General features: G+C 37.4%; 1 protein-coding gene across 3 annotated transcripts in view; it reads left to right on the top strand.

Annotated features, from left to right (window-relative positions):
- Nucleotides 1-2,352: 2,352 nt before the first annotated feature.
- PEX5L (peroxisomal biogenesis factor 5 like) overlaps nucleotides 2,353-20,777 on the top strand; it is a 266,793-nt gene continuing 248,368 nt past the window's right edge. For 2 of the 3 annotated variants that reach the window (XM_043473660.1, XM_043473661.1), the window contains exon 1: nucleotides 2,354-2,717. In XM_043473660.1, coding sequence (XP_043329595.1) covers nucleotides 2,697-2,717 — 21 coding nt within the window. In that variant the 5' untranslated portion in view covers nucleotides 2,354-2,696. Of the gene's footprint in view, nucleotides 2,718-20,777 lie in introns of all 3 variants that reach the window. The other variant, XM_043473663.1, reaches the window with a different exon arrangement.

A 20,777-nucleotide genomic window follows, 5' to 3' on the forward strand; every position in this document is an offset into this window, starting at 1 on the left:
TTATAATAAATAATTTTCCCAAGAGCAACATGGAAACATACATTACCATATGTAAAGTAGATAGCCAAAGGGAATTTGCTATGTGACTCAGGTAACTCAAACCAGGGCTTGGCAATAACCTCGAGGGGTGGGATAGGAAGGGAAGTGGGAGGGATGTTCTAGTGTGAGAGGACAGGGGTCAACCTATGGCTGGTTTATGTTGATGTTTGGTAGAAACCAACACAATACTGTAAAGCAATTAGCCTTTAATTAAAAATAAAATTCATACTAAAAGAATAATAACTTCCCCCATTTAAGTTTATAGAGCTCCAGGTCTCAGGAAAGCATCACTCATATTTTCTGGACTGTGTGTGCTCAGTTTGCTCATTGGTGTCCCACTCTTTGTGACCCTGTGGACTGTAGCCGGCCAGGCTTCTCTGTCTGTGGAATTCTCCGGGCAAGAATACTGGAGTGGGTTGCCATTTCCTACTCCAGGGGATCTTCCTGACCCAGGGATTGAACCCATTTCTCTTGCACCTCCGACATTAGCAAGTGGATTCTTTATCACTGAGCCACCTGGGAAGCCGCATTTTCTGAACTAGAAAAAGCCAGTTTGCATACTCACATATGATGGTTTAAAATTGACAACTCCCTTTGCATACATTAGTTCTCAGCAGCCCTGTGCAGTAGGCTCGGCAGATATTGCCTTACTTCAAAAATGAGGAAATAGAGAATTTCTTGCCCAAGAGAGAAGTGAGGTAGTTCCATAGAAATAGCACTTCTACCTACTGACTCCTATTTCAGTGCTCTGTCCTATAAAGGACAATAAAACAAGAATTGGATGGTACTTTACAGTTTACAGTGCTTATGAACATGTATCATTTTTTAAAATAAAACCATGAGTTTTTCATGCAGGGTTTAGACATTAAAAAGCTGAAGTTTCTAGAGGGTAAAGGAAATTGTCCAAGGTTAACCACGGGGGAATCTAATAGGAACCCAAGTTTCCTGCCTACAAGTCTTAGTCTTTTGTGTTCGGTTGGCTGATTGTTTTAGGGCCTCAGGTGCACTGAATTGGATTAATCGTTTTTTGTGGTTCATTTCACTCTGTCCTCACTAGTTCATGCATGGTTTTATTTAGTAACATAGTGATTTGTATAGAGTAGTACATGTCTGTGACTCACCACCCAACATAATAGCTGAGATATGACAATTAACCTTCATATACAATACCTCCCCATCCTTTTCCCCTACTTCCCCTCACCCAGTGTCACCATTTTAAATATGATATTAATTGTTTTACTGTTTTTCTTTTCATATAGTTACATATAAATATATTTATATTCCTAAGGAGTTTGGTTTTTTTTTAACTTTATGAAAAGCATATTATGCTATATGCAAGATTTGGGGGATTATATCATGTCATATATAATTTGGGGGATGTGCAATTGGAGATCTTTTTACCAACAAAAGTAGGTAATCACAGTATATACACACATACAACAGTCCATTGTTTTGTGTATATACATTTATAATGTAGACATTACATCAGACTATCCAGTCTCTCAAACTTGAAACATATTGAAATGCACTCTACCTATATATTAAACATCCATTCATTCAACCAATATTTATAGGATGCGTACTATGTGCCAGGAGGTACTGTGCTTGTGATACACCCATGCAAAAACAGGTACACTCCTTCCCCCCAATATCCCTGATCTCACGGAAATAACACTGCATATATTGAGGTAGACAATAAATAAAATAAATGTATAAAACATACAGGATGTTATGTGATGTTAAGTGCTAGGGAGAAAAACAAATCATGGAAGGCCCTTGGAGACTGGAGTCTGCTGTTTTAAGGGTAGACAGCAATGAATTGGAGGTGGGGTGAATTGGGGGTGGGTTGAGTGGGGAGAGGCACGGAGGGACACGGAGGTAACTTGTGAGAGCTGAATCAGAATAGAAATAAACTCTTCGGAACCCCCTACGCTCGGTTTATTCAATCTGTAGGATGATGGGCTTACTCGGTATTGATGGCTCCTGAAGAGACAATGCATATTCCTCCTACTTTTTCTTGCAACTAGCCTCCAGCTCCTCTGGAACCTCCCCTAGAAGTCGTTGCCCCACCTGACCACCAACCCCCGGGCACTTGGCCTCCACGTGTGCGCATTCCCGAGCACGCGCGCAGGGGGGCGCGCGCCTCCTTCGGCCGAGCCCAGGGCCAGCCGGGGACGCGCACGCGCGTGCCCGGCCCCGCGGGCTCTCGGCAGGGACGCGGCCGGGAGGGCGGCGCGCGCCCAGCTCGGCAGCTGCGGCGGCTGGTGTGGGCGCTCACGTCAGGGCTGGGAGAAGGAAGGGGTTCGCTGTGAAGAGAGAGAGAGACATGAGGCAGCCAGGCAGGAAACGAGAAAGTGTTCGGCGAAGGAGTGAGTTTTAAAGACGCCCGGCGAGCAGGACCGTGCCTGCGGGAGAGCGTGGCCGCCTGGGCTCCTCGCTTCATCCGCGCGCTCTCCGGTGTCCGCTTCAGCACCCCGAGCGGAGAACAGTTCCCCGCAGCCCGCAGAGCTTCAAGGGGCCGCTGGCGGCCGGGCCACCTGGAGCCTTCCGCCAGGCTTAGGGGCACCCTCTGAGAACCCACTTCTCTGTTGCCGTGCAAGGGAACACGGGGGGAAGCATCCGGCAACCTCAGGGAGTCCTGAAGAAGCCGGAGCAGAATGTACCAGGGACACATGCAGGTAAGACATTTCCATCCAACTGGATAGGAATCTTGGGGACTAATATAAGAGCAAGGCGGTTCACCAAGTTACTGTGGTCAAGTACTGCCTTCATACAATTCAACAAGTGAAGTGGTGCAACATGACCATGACATTTCAGTCCAGTGCTGTAGGTAAAACTAGACGGGTTTCTGAGGGTGGGAGAAGGGGAAGAAAGACCTCAGAACTTCGATTGGGAAGTTTGTTTTATGTGCATTCCCTGAGACTGTTTCTTTAAACAAGATCAAGGAATCCAAAAGGAGGAAACCTGGAGATGACCGTGTTTCCGTTGTATTCCTATTGATGCAACTCAGCATGTATGTCAGCTGAAGGGCAAACAATCATAGGAAAGACAAAGCTTTTCTTTTATCATCTGCGAAGGTTCTTGACGTTTGGAACACTTTTCCACTTTCGTATTATTTTTAAAAGTGATAATTTTAAAATGGTTTGTGCTGTATTTTTCCCACTTCAGATGATGGGACATTGTCACCTATCCCTATAGTCACAGAATGACTTAGGATGAATTTCAAACATATGTCCAAGAAGCTCTAATGTTTTTCAGAGGAGGTGCTGTCTCTGGCTATTAAAGCTCATCTGAGCTGAGCCACTGCTTCTCTCTGATGTTCTCCACTCTCTTGGGCAAGATTACTTTAACCTTGACTCCAGTTTTCATTCACATAGTTGGTTCTTCCTTATAAAGGCAGGTGCATGCTTTGGGTGGAAGAAAATGAAATACCAACTCAGCTTCCTAAAGTATAAACTGAGCTTTTACTTTTTTAATTTTATTATTATTATTATTTTTTTTTTTTTTACTGTTCCTAAATGTTTTAGTCATGGACTTGATGTTTGGGCTTCCTTTCCATTACAAAGATGGTCAACCACAGTTATCATATGTGATAATTTCACTCTAGTGTGTAATGTGCTTGAATGTTATGAGGATGTTACTTCTGTATCTTTAGGGCAATTGAAAAACAGATAAATTGACATGTTCTTGCATTTATGACTTAGTATTACCCAATATTTAATTTCTAAGCCTGTGGAAAAATTCTTTTGGATTACAATTTAGTTTTATGTAAAATAGCATTGTATCATATTCCAAAGTTTTATAAGAATTCTGAATCAGCACTATCAGAATTCTAAAAGCCATTTCCCATACAACTGACATCATCTTGTTTTGAAAATTATTAATAGAATTATATCACAATTGTTAGACAATAATTAGTACCTGAAGTGTATTTCTAAATACATACAATAAATATGATCTGCATGTTTCTTATTAAAGCTACACTGAGTAGTTAAGTAACAACCATTCAAACAATGACAGCTAAAAAATTAACAAAGGGTTTTTACCATAGTTTTATGCTTCATCTTCACTCCCAAGAATGGTACTTTTAATTTTATGTATAATCTATTTATTATCCCCAGTTTCTCCACAGGAATAAAAATAGGAAGATGTTAATAAATGGAGTCAGTCCTCAGAAAATTGCTCATTCACACAAAATTCATAATTGACCACCTGGGCAATTTAATGAAACTTTTCACATTATTTTTGGTTTGAAAATGTTTTTGTGAATGAATAATGCAAGCAACAATCTGATAAACTCAGGTACCCCAAAAATAATTTAAACTTAATTTTCTGGATATTTAACAGAAAAGCTTTACTGAAACTTGAATTGCCCAGGATAATGTCTGATGGTTTCATTTCACTTTGAGAGAATAGACAGAATGTAAGACTCTGCATATGCTTCAGCCTTAATGTTTTTTGCTTGTGCACTGCTGTAACAGCAAATATGATGGCTTGCAGTAAAACTCACAAATCTTTGCTGCCAAGCTTAACTTGGAAACATTACTAAATAAAGACTGTAATCAATATGCTTGCCAAAATTTCAGAGCACAATACTTTTTTTCCTATTTGCTATTGACCATCGATATTAACTTCTAAGGCTTTACTAGTTTAGTAGCTATTAAATGATATGATCATCTGGTTGGAAATACTCCCTCCCCAAACTAAAACACTTATTACAACCTGATTTGTAATATAGTTATTTGCTGACATTTTAAAACCCCAGTCTCTTTCCCAGAAAATAGTATTTAGCCTATGTACAAAATTCCCATTGTGTTGGTACCTTTAGATTAAATAAAAAATCTTTCCTTATCAGAAACAGCATCATCTTCCTGTGTGTACCTGACTAATCACAAGGGAGAAGAAGCATAGCCCATTCCAAAATGTTTGTAATAATTTAAAATCGGAATACATATTGGTAAAGTGGACCAGGGATGAGCAGATTTACTAACATTTTTTGCCAACTTTGGAGTTTATTTGAACACTGGTGTTACTTGGCTGATACCTTAAAACAGGAGTGCAACAGAAAATATTTGCAATCATTAACTGTGCCTTCTAATTCTTGTCTTTTCCAAATCCAAAAGATTTTTAAATAAAATGCCTTGTAAATAGGCAGTCTGAAGTAGGGGAGGTGTTCACATGAAGTTTTCAAAAATTGTCTAAAACTCCTGTGGTACCTTTGTTTTTGCAACTTAATGATTTTGTAAATAAAATCTATTAATTTTGATACATATGTCTAATTCATCCAGTTTACCATAGAAATTGCATTCATTTTAGAAGCCACAAACTTTTAAAAACACAAATTTGATTTACTCTGGTAGTTCATTAGAAGATAAAAGTTGACAAATGACACTATTACAGGTAGATAGACAGCACAGCATAGTGGTATAGATTTCTTGGTTTCAAAGTGAATGCCACAGGTATATTTCTTAGGAGCAGGCCCAAGAGTTGTGCCATTTTCCCAAGTGCCTCACCACTTATTTCCAAGGGGAATTCATCGCCCCAGCAACTTAAGCAAAGGTTGTTATTTTAGCAACTGTTTTATATTTACTTCTTTTTCCCTTTTGACCAAGGGAATCAATGGTGTTTAAATACACTTTAACATCAGTTCTGACCAACTCTCTATTCCTAATAGATGACCTGTGATCTTAAACCCTCCAAAACCTCTATGTGCTCTGCAGTGTGATGCTTATTTCTGTATGTGCCTATGAGTTAACACTGCCAATTAGAGCAAAATAATTACATGTCTCTGAATGTTCCCTTCGCCAAACCTTTTTCTGAAATGGTATAAATATAAAGCATTTAATTTCAATTTTGAACTAATTTTTTTAATTTTTAATAAAGGATCCCCAGTAGAATTTTTGTTACAAAAGTTCTTTCAATTAAAATTGAGTGTATTTATTACACATGAATTTTTTCTGAATAAATTGGAAAAGAAAAAAAGTTTTTTCAGAAGACAAAAACAATCTGTTCATAATTGTAACTAATCTTTATCATAGGCATTGAAAACAGGCTTTTTTGACTTATTCAAACCTGCCAAAGAAAAATTCCATACCCTCTGGCTTCACAGGACATTAACTAAAGAAAATTTAAATGATAAAAATTACAAGATGATTAGCAGCTCAAAGAGTAGTATTTATTTGTCTTCCCCCAAAAGGGTTTTGTGTTTGTCTTAAGTTTACTTAAGCTTTTTAAAATTTTTTTCATGAAGTCTAGATAACAAATTATGTTAATACATTAGGTCTGACCACTGGAGACTCATTTGATTCACTAGAAACAACTAACATAAGAAGCCAGTCCAACATAAGGTCATAGAATGTTCTCAGCATCTATAACAGCAGTTTGTCATTAGTGATACCTAAAGCAAAACTGTGAATTAGGTAATATTTGTCATGGATATTTCCACTTTTTAAAAAGATCCATTTTTTCCCTCCTGATGCCACCATTTTCTATCCTATGTCATTCAGGATAGAAAACCCTTTGCTAACAAAAAAGGATATCAAACCTTTGCTAACAAAAACATAATTAATACCAATATACCACACATGCACAAGCCCTACAGAGATATTTACATTTTTAGAGGGAAATCTGTGAAAATCAGGAGGTATTTTTTGTGGAGAGGGACAGAATTTTTTTAGGAGAATGAGGTAATGCTGGCTTAAGGCTGGGATTAATTGTGTTAATTTGGTCATGAATGGACATGAATTTGAGCAAACTCCATGAGATAGTGAAGGACAAGGGAACCTGGTGTGCTGCAGTCCGTGGGGTTGCAGAGTCAGACTCAGTGACTGAACAATAAGCGGCTGCCCTCACCTTTTCTCTCCCCTCAGCTCAGATAGTATCTGCCGTTCCCCCTCAAATAATCAGTATTAATGCTCCTTGAGTGAATTTACTTCAGACATACATTTATTGTCCAAAATTAACTAGAATTCTATTGAATAAAATTTAATACATGAATTTTCAATAAATATAGTGAAACTGATGCTCAAAATTATGACATAAGCTCCCACAAGATTCCCAAGTGCTTCCAGTATATTTATAAGCAAATCATGCTTGTTATGAGAGTAATATTAAGCTTCTAACATTTAGAAAAATGATAACACTTATGGTATAATATTGCTGAATATTTGATTAACCTGAAACTCTCATTCCCCAGCTATACTGGCCAACAGTTTCCTTTATAGACTTCCTGTAAAAAACACAATATTTCTTCCTAGATTTTGTTTATGGTTTATAAACATTCTTCCTAAAAACATGTGTTTGAAGGAAAAAATTCCAGCATACAAATGTTTTGACTCTAAAAACATTTTTAAAGTAAAAAGTAAGAAAAAGGTTAAAACAGAACTTGTTAATTTTATAAGCCCGAGTCTCTAGTATTCCCACTGCCAACCTAAGAAACACTGAGATGTGATGTACCGTGTAGTCAAAACATCTGGCAGGCTGCTTGTTTACACTTTTCATTGAGATCTCATGTTTCCAACACAGGCATAAACTAGAGCTGTTATAAAGACTTTATATTCTAGAATTAACTTCTTGATATTTTGATAGAATAACTGGTATGCATTTCCTGCACTTGAAGGTACATTCCAGCCTAATGTCTCCTTGTGGTGCCTAAGTCTGATCTGGGTGTTTGGGGACATCTAAACATGATGTCCGGAGAAGGCAATGGCAACCCACTCCAATACTCTTGCCTGGAAAATCCCACGGGCAGAGGAGCCTCGTGGGCTGCAGTCCATGAGGTCGCAAAGAGTCGGACACGACTGAGTGACTTCACTTTCACTCTTCACTTTCATGCATTGGAGAAGGAAGTGGTAACCCACTCCAGTGTTCTTGCCTGGAGAATCCCAGGGATGGGGGAGCCTGGTGGGCTGCCGTCCATGCGGTAGCACAGAGTCGGACACGACTGAAGCGACTTAGGCAACAGCAACAAACATGATGTCATTTCGAATACACCAATAAAGAACGTAGGGTTGCCAAGTTTTCTGAAAAACGAAACCTTTTTATGATTCAAACTTCATGGAAGGGAAAAGTCATCTTGTACGATAGCCTGTAACACATGGATCAGAGAGCAGATGCTATGAATTGGGGGTTACATCTCTTTCAGAGACCCCCTTACTTCATCTCCACCTCACTCACCCACTTCTCACCCCGTCTCACCTATGCCAACCCTAGGAATACCAAAGAGAAGACATTTTCCCCAGCCTGTTAAGAAATATCTTTATATCTTATATATTATTATGTTATACAGAATATAAACAGGAGATAGCTAATACCCTATTGGTTGACTATCACGACCATTACTAATTGTTCAGAGCCCAGGGTCTAACACAGCACACTGTCAGTATTGTCTTATAATGTCACTTTTGATTTATAAATATGTTATTTGTGACATAGGAGACACCTGTATTTCAAGAGGAAAATGTTCCTTATCAATTAATGATTCTTGGCTAATTGGATATCTATATTTTTTTTAAAGTAAATATTGGCTTCTATTTTGCATGTACACAAAAGTCCATCTCAAGTAGGTTAAAATAAGAGAATATATTTATGACCTCGCAGATAGGCAGTGAACATGTAAGAGAACATTTACCAGTAGCTGTTTTAATGTTCTTATTTACTCTTTCTATTATCTGTATCATTTTGTGGACTGTTTTTATTGATTGATTTTTATCTTCATTATGGGCTGTGTTTTTCTGTTTCTTTGTATGCCTGTTACATTTCGATTGGATGCCAGACATTGTGAGTTTTACATTGTTGGGTGCTGGATGTTTTTTATATTGTTGGGTGCTGGATGTTTTTTATATACTTTTTTTTTTTAAGTTTTATGTTTGGACACAATTAATATACTCAGAAACAGTTTGATCATTTCAAGTTTTGCTTTTAAGAGTTCTTGCATGATACCAGAAGCTATCAAAGTATTTTGGTCTAGGGCTGATTGTCCTGTTTACTGCGGTACTATCCTTTTGAGTACTTTATCTGACGTCCTACTCATCCGAAGATTTCTTGACTTGGCTTTGGGAATGTGGACTCTTTATAACCCCATGTGAGCTCTAAGAATTTCTCTGCCTGCTCCTTTCTGATGGTGTAAGGGTCATTTCCTCACATACGTGGTCAGAACTCAGAGGAAAACTAGAGGAGGAAGCCCCTGCATTTCTCCAGCGTTCTCACTCTGTTCAGACTTCTCCATACTACTCTGCCCTGTGTATTCTAACATCTGGGCCTCCTGAATCCTCCATGCTGTCTCCTCAGCTTATTGAGAGTATGAGAGTTTTGGGGGGTTCTTGCTTCCTACGTTATGTCTGGAAAACTCTTTCCTGGCAGTAGGCTAGGGCAATTATAGGACTCACTTTATTTGTTTTCCTTCTCTCAAGGATCCGATCCTGTGAGGCATTTTTTCCCAGTGTTTAATAACCATTGTTTTGTATGTTGTCTGGTTTTTTCCCAGTGTTATTGAGAAATAATTGACGTACAACACTGTATAAGTTTAAAGCATACAACGTGATAGTTTGATTTACTTATATTGTGACACAATAGGTTCAGTTACCGTCCATTTTCTTGTGTAGATACAATAAAAAGAAAGAAGGGCAAAAGGAAAAATTTCTTTCTTGTGATGAGACTTCTTAAGATTCACTCTAACAACTTTCCTATATGTCATACAACAATGCTAGCTATAGTCATCATGCTGTGCATTACAGCCCTAGTATTTATCTTATAACTGCAAGTCTGCGCCTTTTCACCACCTTCCTCCAGTTCCCTCTCCCCCCTTCTCTGCCTCTGGTAACCACAAATCTATTTGTTTGTTCTTAGTTTCCACATATAAGTGAGATCATACAGTATCTGTCTTTCTCTGAGTGATTTATTTAACTTAGCATAATGCCTTCAGAGTCCATCCATGTTGTTGCAAATGATACAATTTCCTCATTTTTATACATATATATATATATATACATATACATATATATACATATATATGTATATATTTTATACATATTTTATGTATTTTATGTATACATATGTATATATGTATTATACATATGTATATATATTTATACATATTTTATACATATTTTTATACATACATACATTTTTATACATATATATACACATATACATGTGTGTATATATATGCACATACATACATACATACATGTGTACATACATACACATACATACACCACAACTTCTTCAACCATTCATCCACCAAGGCACACTTCAGTTATTTTCATGTCTCAGTGGTTATAAATAGTGCTCCTTTGAATGTGGGGATGCTGATGTTTTTCTGAGATAGTGATTTTGTTTCCTTTGGATGTATTCCCAAAAATGGAATTGCTGGATCATATGGTAGTTCCACTTTTACAGTTTAAAGCTCCTCCATACTGTTTTCCACAGCTCTTACACTGACGTGCAATCCCACAGCAGTGTACAACAGCTCCCTTTTCTCCACATTCACACCAGCATTTGTTATCTCTTATTTTTGGATGATGACCATTCTAACAAGTATGAGATGATAGCTCATTATGGTTTTAATTTGCTTTTCCCTACTACCTAGGTGTTGTTGAGCATCTCTTCATGTACCGTAGGCCTTCCTATACCTTTTCTGGAGAAATGTCTACTCAGTCCTGTGCCCATTTTTTAATTAGGCTATTTGGGGGGGTTTGCTATTGAGTTGCATAAGTTCTTTATATATTTTGAATATTAACCCTTTATCACATATAGTTTGCAAATATTTTTTTCCAATTGCATAGATTTTCTCTTCACTCTGTTGATGGTTTCCTTTGCTGTGTCTGCAGAGGCTTTTCTAGTCTGATGTAGTCCCACTTGTTTATTTTTCATTTTGTTGCTTGTGCTTTGGATGCCATACTGTCTTTTGTGACTGATCTATATTAGTACTGATATACTACTTCTCCTATTAAAATTCCATTTGATAAATGACCATTATCACTCTCCATGTGAGATTTCACTAGATTGATCATCTTTATTATTTTTAGACAATCACCATTAAAAATTGTACAGGTGAAAAATAATGAGCTCATATAGATAGGTAAAGGTTGCTTAGCCACCATTTCATTAAAGAGAAACCCACAGAACTCTGGCAGCAGCTTTGAAATGGGGTGAACCTGAGCCAGGCAGGAGAGTTTGCATTGCAGGTGCATACACAAGTCCCCAGAGTCCCTGCTCATGCATAGCAACCACCCTGAAAAGCCAGACAAACCCCGTAAGAGGGAGTATACCAAAAACTTTTTTTTCCAAAGAGAATGCCATATGGTCATCTATAAATCATGGAGATTCTAACAGCTGATTGGTGGTGTTGTGATGCCAGAAATCTACCTAGGGAGCCACAGAATTCCCACTCCCACCGAGCCTCTTAAACACTATGCAGTTTTAAAAGCCGCTGGTATGGTAGAGGAATTCAGAACCATTTCAAATGAGCAAGCATAGAAGGAACTGGGGATGTTTGGCTTAGAAAGTAGAGACTCGAGGAGATCATGATGACTTTATATAAATATTTGAATGGATTTTATATAAGAAGGGAATAGTCTGTACATCCTTGAGGGTTAAAACGGGTACCCTAGCAGGGTGAGATACAGTTTCCTCAAGGCAGTGACTGTGAGAAGACCCGGGATACAGTACCCCGTTCTCACTGTATTGAGCTGCCTGCTTGGAGATGGAAGCGGCCAAGAGTAAAGAGGGGCCGAATGGGAGCAGAGCACAGTGTCCTTGTGTATACGCAGGCCTCTAACCCAAGACCGTTATGCCTGTGGATGAAAGTAGTGAAAAGCACTATGAGATGGCATGTGTGTTTGGGTATGCCTGTCTGTGTGGCCCCCCAAAATGGTTGTAGTCGACTGAAGTAATGACCTAAAATAAGCAAAACCCAGTGTGTTCTGGGGGAGACATTCCCTGGTTTCTTGAAAGTATACAGGTGAGCATCAGACAGAGGCATGCCAGTGCCATGATGCAAAGTGATCAAAACTAGTGAAAAGTCCAAAAATACAGAACCTTGTCAAGATGAGAAGCAGGAAAACATTTAAACCTTGTCAAGATGAGAAACAGGAAAACATTTAAACCTCTTAAGATGAAGCTGCTGGAGCGACAAAATATGTTTTCAACTCCTTTCACACGGGTGTTAACTGTAACATACAGAATGGTATCTTCTGATCATGCTGGGATATAACATCTGATTGGACAGGTGATTATGTGCACATGAAAGATCTGGGAGCTGGTTGAAAAATGCAGAATCTCAGGTCCTACTTCAGACCTACTGAGTCCAAAACTCAATTTTCCAAGATACCCATGATTTTTACACACATTAACATTTAGGGTGCAGTGATCTGAAAACATCTACATAAAGAACAGGACCTGATCTATTGCACTGAGACCTTAGCAAAAAGCTTGATTCTTGGATAGTTTTCTGACATCACGGAGGCACAATGATGAGGTGCCTGACAGAGGAGCGGGCAAGAGCAACTGCTACAACTGTGGTTGAATAAATTTTTTTTCTTATATTCCTATCATAACCTCTGCCCAACTGGTTATACTTTTCCATCTGGAGACAGCTCAGCAAACCTATTACACTCCAACTGAATGAAACAAAATTTTAAATATTTGAAGAACTATTATGTCTTCATCCTATTAAATCTTTTCTTCTCCAAGATAAACAGCCCAGTTCACTCAATCGTTTCTCATAATGACATTTCTGATGTTTTAATGGTTCCATGAAAGTATGGCCCTCTGAACAAGACACACAGCTCGAGATGTGATCTGAGCAGTGCCATGCACTGTGACATTATTTATCTCTTGGGAAAGACATCTATTCAGACAGCTGCTATAGCATCTTTAGACTAACTTGCCCTCTAAATTGTTCTGACGCTTTATAGGTGTTAGGTCTTTATACCAGAATAATCTTGGATACAAATATGCTCACTGGAATATTCTAGGCTAACAGTTCCTTATGTCTTCAAAAATTGCAATAATTTTCAGTTTTGAGGTCCCAGAATCCTAAGTTTGAAGGACTCTTGAAATTGTTTTGTTCAGTCATCTCATTTCACAGATGAGGAGACTGAGGTTGAAGAAAATAAGAGACTTGCTCAAAAACTCCCATATAACTCAGCAGAACTAGTACTGGAATAAAAGCAGCCTTCCACTAGTGTGCTATTTCCATTACACTATTATTATTTGAATTACAATAAAAAAAATCTAAGGAAAAAGTAAGCATTATAATAAACTGCTAGATGTTTTCAAATGTCCAATGTTTGGCATTTAGTCACAAAAAATTATTTCTTCCTGCTTTTGAGTGAAACTAATTTTTTATCTTTTTTATTTTTAAAAAATTCTTATTTTATATTGGAGCATAGCTGATTAACAATTAACAATGTTATATTAACATAGTTGATTAACAGTGTTTTATTAGTTGATTAACAAGGTATATAGCAAAGTGACTCAGTTGTATCTATTCTTTTTTAAATTCTTTTCCCCATTTAGGTTATTACAGAATATTGAGCAGCATTCCCTGTGCTATACAGTAGGCCCTTATTAGCTCTCTATTTTAAATATAGCAATGTGCACATGTCAATCCCAGAGTCCCGGCCTATTCCTTCTCCCCATTCTTGTCTGCTGGTAACCACAAATTCATTCTCTAAGTCTGTGAGTCTGTTTCATAAATAAGTTCATTTGTATCATTTTTTAGAGTCCACATATAAGTACTATCACATATTTGTCTTTCTCTAACTTACTTCACTTAGTATGATAATCTCCAGATCCATTCATATGGCTTCAGATGGCATTATTTCATTACTTTTAACGGCCAAGTAATATTTCATTGTACATATGTACCACATCTTCTTTATCCATTCATCTGTCAGTGGACATTTAGGTTGCTGCTATGTTCTGGCTGTTGTAAACAGCACTGCCATGAACACTGGGGTGCGTGTATCTTTTCAAACCATGTTTTCCTCCAGATATATGCCCAGGAGCGGGGTTGCTGGATCACATGGTAGTTCTATTTTTAGCTTCTTAAGGAACCTACTCAAATTGAATATATAAAATATATATCAGATATTTCACATATTCAGTTTGAGTAGTAATCTGTTTGGCTGACAATATAAAAAAATGTCTTGTCTGTAAATCTGTTTTAAAAGTAGAATGAAGTGCTATGAAAAGCTGTATCATTTTTATTTCCTAAAGGTGTTCCTCACTGTCTCTCCTTGGACTGATTAGATTGACCATTTGAGTGAACTGGTTTGATAGGTTCTTAGAACTATTTGCCTAAATATGCAAGTAAATCCCTCAGGGATTCTCAGCTGTAAGTGACAGAAAACAACTCTGGCTCATTTAAACATAAAGGGAATTTATTAGAAATATATTTGAACAATTGATAAGCATAAACAATTGATAAGCATTAGAAAGAATGATAGAAAAATCACCACTTTTGCAATCGTAGTAAAAATTGATTCAAGAGAAAATAAAAGATCATTGGATGCTAAATCTGATGAAGGGGGATTTGAGTATAAACAGGATTTACATGACATCAAAATGTCGCCCAAGTAAATTATAAAACAAAAAATAGTGCCTTACCCATGAAGAAACTGCACCCTAAGTAGCCAAAGACAACATCACCAATAAGGTGATCAACTGAATGTCCATCTCTGTATGCAATGCCCTGAGAAGGACACATCACTCCTGTGAGGATGCAAAACTTGCACCTAATCATGAGAAAATCTCAGATAAACCTAAAATGAGGGATATTCTATAAAAAGTAGCAGATTATGTTTTTTTAAAAAATGTCAGTATCGTGAAGAACAAAGAAAAACTGAGATGTTTACAAATTAAAAGAAGACTAAGGAGACCTGAGAAATGCAATATGTGATCGTGGACTGGATCTTGGACTGGGAAACAAAATTGTCATAAAGCACAGTGTTGGCACAATTGAAACTTGAATATGGTCTGGAGGTTAGATTGGTGTTAGTGTCATATATATAGATTGATATATGATACCTATGGCAGGAGAATATCTTTGCTCATGCATGAAATACATGCTGCAATATGAAGGGACATAGGGGCATAGTGTAGGTAGCCTACTCTCAGGTGATTTGGAATAATGAAAATAATAATATGCATGATATTAAATATAATTGCCTATATAAAGAGAGAGAAAAAGCACAAATATAGCACAATGTTAGAAATTGGTAAGTCTGGGAAAAGGGTATTATGAGAGTCCATTGAACTTACAGTGGTATTACAAAATACATAAGTATTACAAGAATACTTACAATTTTTCTATAGGCTTGAGATTATTTCAAAGTAAAAAGGTTTTTCTAATGTTTTTGAAAAACACTCCTAGAACTAGACTCTGGATGGAAGGACCATGAAAACCCCATGCTGGAGCTTCAGCTGCTGTCCCCCACTGCCAAAATGAATGTTCTCCCATGACTGTGTGCCCCCAGATCGCCATTTAAAGTAGGCTCAGGTGATGCTGGTTGGTGGAGCTGAGATTACACTTCCATATGCTGTCTGCAAGGTAGTCTGGGAAAGTGCATGTCTGCTTACCACCAAGATTCCAAAAGTGGACAGTTTTCCAAATATAGAGTGTAGATTTGAGAAAGTTAAAAAAATTAAAAAGCCAGTGTCCAGTATAACATGTTATAGATGTTGTTTAAAAGTAAAATAGACACCTCTCTATCTTGAGTTAACTAAAGTTTAGTCAGCCTTGAAGAATAAGAGTTAAAAGCAAATAATTCTCTTTAAGCCCTGTGCTTATTTGGCACTACCTGCCTTTACATGGGAGAAGGAAATGGCAACCCACTCCAATATTCTTGCCTAGAGAATCCCATGGACAGAGGAGCCTGGTGGGCTGCTGTCCAAAGGGTCTCACAGAGTCGGACACGACTGAAGTCGCTTAGCATGCATGCATGCATTGGAGAAAGAAATGGCAACCCGCTCCATTATTCTTTTTTTTTCCCCCCCGCTCCATTATTCTTGCATGGAGAATCCCAGGGACAGGGGAGCCTAGTGGGCTGCCATCTATGGGATTGCACAGAGTTGGACACAACTGAAGCAAGTTAGCAGCAGCAGCCATTACATGTAGGAGAATACAGCAAAGGAGAATACAGTAAAGCTAGAATATATTGGTTTATTAAACCATGCAGCAAAGAAGAGCAGAATGACCCCTCATCAGGGTCCGTCTACTGCTCACTTCTATTTTTTGGAGAAATTAGAAAAGAGTTCTGTGAAGAATTTGGTAATTGATCAGGGAATTAAAATACATATTCTGTACTTTAGTTATAAGAACACTTTTTATTCATATGTAGGAATTTAATGTAGAAAATTGGACACATTATTGTTTCATAGTCATCCAAAGAATGATTATAATCTAGATGCCCTACACATTTGAGTCATTAATACTGATATGCAATCTATTATGTAAGTCTTTTGGAAGATTTATATAAGACAAAAACAAAGTGTTCTTAAAACTTCTTAAAACAAAGCTTGAGGCAAGATTAAATTAAAACAGAATCTTGGAGATATAAAGGTCTTTAGAGTTCACATAGCACAACTTTGTCATTTCACCTTTGAGGAAACTGAGAGCTAGATCTTGATGGCTTAGACTTCTGTAATTAATTGCCTTCCCCAAAAATGAGAGGGGTGGGGAAAAGATGCTGAAAGGCTTTGATGTCATGCATCAGACATTGCTTCATGATTCCTTACATATGAAGAGGCTACAGAAACAGACCGCTTAAGAGCTAGGGCTCAAGGTCAGACATCAATTTCAAATCCTGCTTCACCATATATTATCTGTGGGATCTTGCTTTTACGACTTATCCTCACTAAACCTCACTCTCCCCATCTGTGGCAAGAGTATAATAAATGTACCCATATGTTTTGATGATTTTTTAAGGATTTACTCTTAATTTTTTTTAATTGAAATACAATTGATTTACAATATTGTTTTAGTTTCAGGTATATAGCAAAGTGGTGATATATTATATATATTTTATTCTTTTTTAGATTATTTTCCATTATAGATTACTATAAGATATTGCATATAGTTCCTTGGGGCTATACTGTAGGTCCTTGTTGTTTGTGTATTTTATATATAGTAGTATATATCCATTAATCTCAAACTCCTAATTTAGCCCTCCCCCCAATTTCTACTTTGGTAACCATAAAGTTTATTTTCTATGTCTGCAAGTTTGTTTTTTAAATAGGTTCATTTGTATCAATTTTTAATCAGTATATTTTATTGAAATATAGTTGATTTACTGTGTATTAATTTCTGCCATACAATAAAGTGATTCAGTTATACTTATATGTACATTCTTTTTTAATGTTCTTTTCCATGATAGTTTATCATAGGATATTAAATATAGTTCTCTGTGCTATACAGTAGGACCTTATGGTTTATTTATCCTGTATATAAAAGCTTACATCTGCTAACCGCAACCTGTCATTTCACTCCTCCTCCAACCTCCTCCCCCTTGGCAACCACCAGTCTATTTTCTATGTATGTGATTCTGTTTCTGCTTCATAAATAGGTTCATTTGCGTCATATTTTAGATTCCACATATAAGTGATATCATATATTTGTCTGACTTACCTCACTTAGTATGATAATCTCTTGGTCCATCCATGTTTCTATAAATGGCATTATTTCATTCTTTTTTATGCTGAGTAATATTCTATTGTCTGTATACACCACACTTCTTTATCCATTCATTTATCGATGGACATTTAGGTTGCTGCCATGTCTTGGCTGTTGTAAATAGTGCTGCTATGAACATTGGAGTGCATATATCTTTTCAAAATAGAATTTTCATCTTTCCTGACTATATGCCCAGGTGTAGGATTGTTGGATCATATGGTAACCCTTTTCTAGTTTTTTAAGGAATGTCCAGAGTATTCTCCACAGTATCATGGATTAACTGACCATAAGTGCATGGGTTATTTTCTGGGCTTTCTATCCTCTTTCATTGATCTATGTTTCTGTTTTTGTGCCAGTACCATGTTGTTATTGGTTGGTTGCTAAGTCGTGTCCAACTCTGCAACCCTATGGACTGCAGCACACCAGGTTTCCCTGTCCTTCACCATCTCCTGGAGTTTGCTCAAACTCATGTCCATTGAGTCAGTGATGCCATCCAACCATCTCATCCTGTGTCAGTCCCTTCTGCTCCTGCCTTCAATCTTTTCCAGCATCAGGGTCTTTTCTAGTGAGTCAGCTCTTCACATCAGATGGCCAAAGTATTGGAGCTTTAGCATCAGCCCTTCCAATGAATATTCAGGACTGATTTCCTTGAGGATGGACTGGTTTAATCTCCTTGCAGTCCAAGGGGCTCTCATGAGTCTTCTCTGGCACCACAGTTCAAAAGCATCAATTCTTCTGTGCTCAGCCTTCTTTATGGTCCAACTCTCACATCCATACATGACTATTGGAAAAACCATGGCTTTGACTATATGGACCTTTGTCTGCAAAGTGATGTCTCTGTTTTTTAATATGCTGTCTAGGCTTGTCATAGCTTTCCTTCCAAGGTGCAAGGATCTTTTGATTTCTTTTTTTATTTTATTTTATATTATGGATTAAATGACATGGTGTATGAGATTTTCCTTAAAACAGCACAAGAGGGAAAGGAGTGAGTATGAGTAGAGATAGAAAAAGGTTAGATAATTTTTTAAAGTGGTTATGAATACATGGGAATTCATTGGGCTATTCAAAATGGAGAACATTGAGTCACTAATTGAACAGATTTTTAAATGTTCCTTTTTTCTAATTAACTTTGTATTGTGGAAAATTTCTAATGTGTATAAAAATAGGATCTTTTGATTTCATGGCTGCAGTCACTTCCACTGTGATTTTAATGTCCAAGAAAATAAAATCAGTCATTGCTTCCACTTTTCCCCTTTTATTTGCCATGAAGTGATGGGACGAGATGCCATGATCTTAATTTTTTGAATGTAGAGTTTTAAGCCATCTTTTTCACTCTCCTCTTTCACTCTCATCAAAAGTCTCTTTAGTCTCTCTTTGCTTTCTGTCATTAAAGTGGTATCATCTGCCTATCTGAGATTGTTGATATTTCCCCTGGCTATCTTGTTTCCGGCTTGTGATTCATTCAGCCCAGCATTTCACATGATATACTCTGCATATAAGTTAAATAAACAGGGTGACAGTATACAGCCTTGACATACCCCTTTTTCCAATTTTGAACCAGTTTGTTGTTCTATGTCCAGTTCTAACTGTTGCTTAGACCCACACACAGGTTTCTCAGGAGACAAACCAGTACCTGAGTATACTATAGCTTTTTAGTATAGTCTGAAGTCAGGGAAGTTCTAGTTCTGTGAAAAACGCCTTTGGTCATTTGGTAGGATAGCTTTAATGTTTTACAGAAATAGCAAAGTGTTTCATATATATTATATGTGGAAGAAGGAGTTTAGCAACAGCAGTGCCTATTATATTTGGTTGTTTACAATGGTGACAGATGCTTGATTTTCTTCTCTCACAGTTCTGGATGTTTTTTTTCATTTCCGCATAACAGAACTCTTGCCTTCTGTACACTGAATATTTCCTCATCCTTTATATTCCACCCAAATGTTATCTCCTCGTGAGTGCTGCCCTGTGCCTGCATCACCACCCTCCCACCTCCCCCACACTCAGTGAAGAATTAGGAATGTCTTCCTTAATGCTTGCTTAGCATCTTATATCCATCACTAATACCATAATTAACATTTAGCTTTCATTATTTATTTTTGTCTCCCCAACTGTTTGTAAGCCCATCTGTAGCCGAGACTATATATTCAGTACATTTTTATATCCCTGGAGACTAGTAGTGCTAGGTACATATATATTAATGTAGTTTTTATTGAATGAATGAAAGAATGAATTGGTGAATGAATGAATGAAAGAATGAAACAATGAATGACTGAAATACTCAGAAGAGTCCTTTACTATCCTGAATAAGGACTCCAAAGTGCAATTGGCATGGTCTTTCTGATTCTAAGACACAGTGGCCCCAGAAACCGGTGTATTCCCATGAGTTTCAGGGAGGAATACATATCAAGTGAAGTTTCCACACAGTTGAAAGAGAATCAATTACAGGGAAACCTTATAAACCTTATAATTAGATTGCCACTGTAATTAAGCAACTCTTCGCTGTCAAAGCAATCTATGCAGTTTAATGGGTTCAAATTTTTAAAGCCCGAGGACAGTTTGGGGCTGCAGATTTAGAAATATAATAGATTCTCCTAATGGTTTCTATCTATATCTCTAACTGGCCAAGGTCACTTGGAATTAGAATACATGCCTCTAGTGTTCTAGGCACCTCCTTACCACTTCAGCTAGTTGTCAATAGTGATTTTGGTAATAGTGCTAACACATACATCCCTGAGACTGCTGAGACAACAGAACATCATCATTAAAACTGTTCTACAAGGACATCTTGTTTATACCCAGTGATGAGTTTTGCTTACGTCTCTAGCCCTAACCTTTCCAGATACACACACACACACACACACACACACACATTTTTCCAGGAATCCAAGGAAGGAGCCATACTCACAATGATCATCCAAGGGACATGTCTATTTTGTGATCCTGTCTGAGTACAGATATCTTATGTCTTCCATAATTAGTCTGATATGGGAGCCTGAGTTTTGAAGGAGTATTTCTTCTGATTCAGAAACACAGATTCAAAAATCACATGTCAAAGTTCTGT

Source organism: Cervus canadensis, chromosome 7, assembly GCF_019320065.1.
Source record: "Cervus canadensis isolate Bull #8, Minnesota chromosome 7, ASM1932006v1, whole genome shotgun sequence".
NCBI classification, from domain to species: domain Eukaryota; kingdom Metazoa; phylum Chordata; class Mammalia; order Artiodactyla; family Cervidae; genus Cervus; species Cervus canadensis.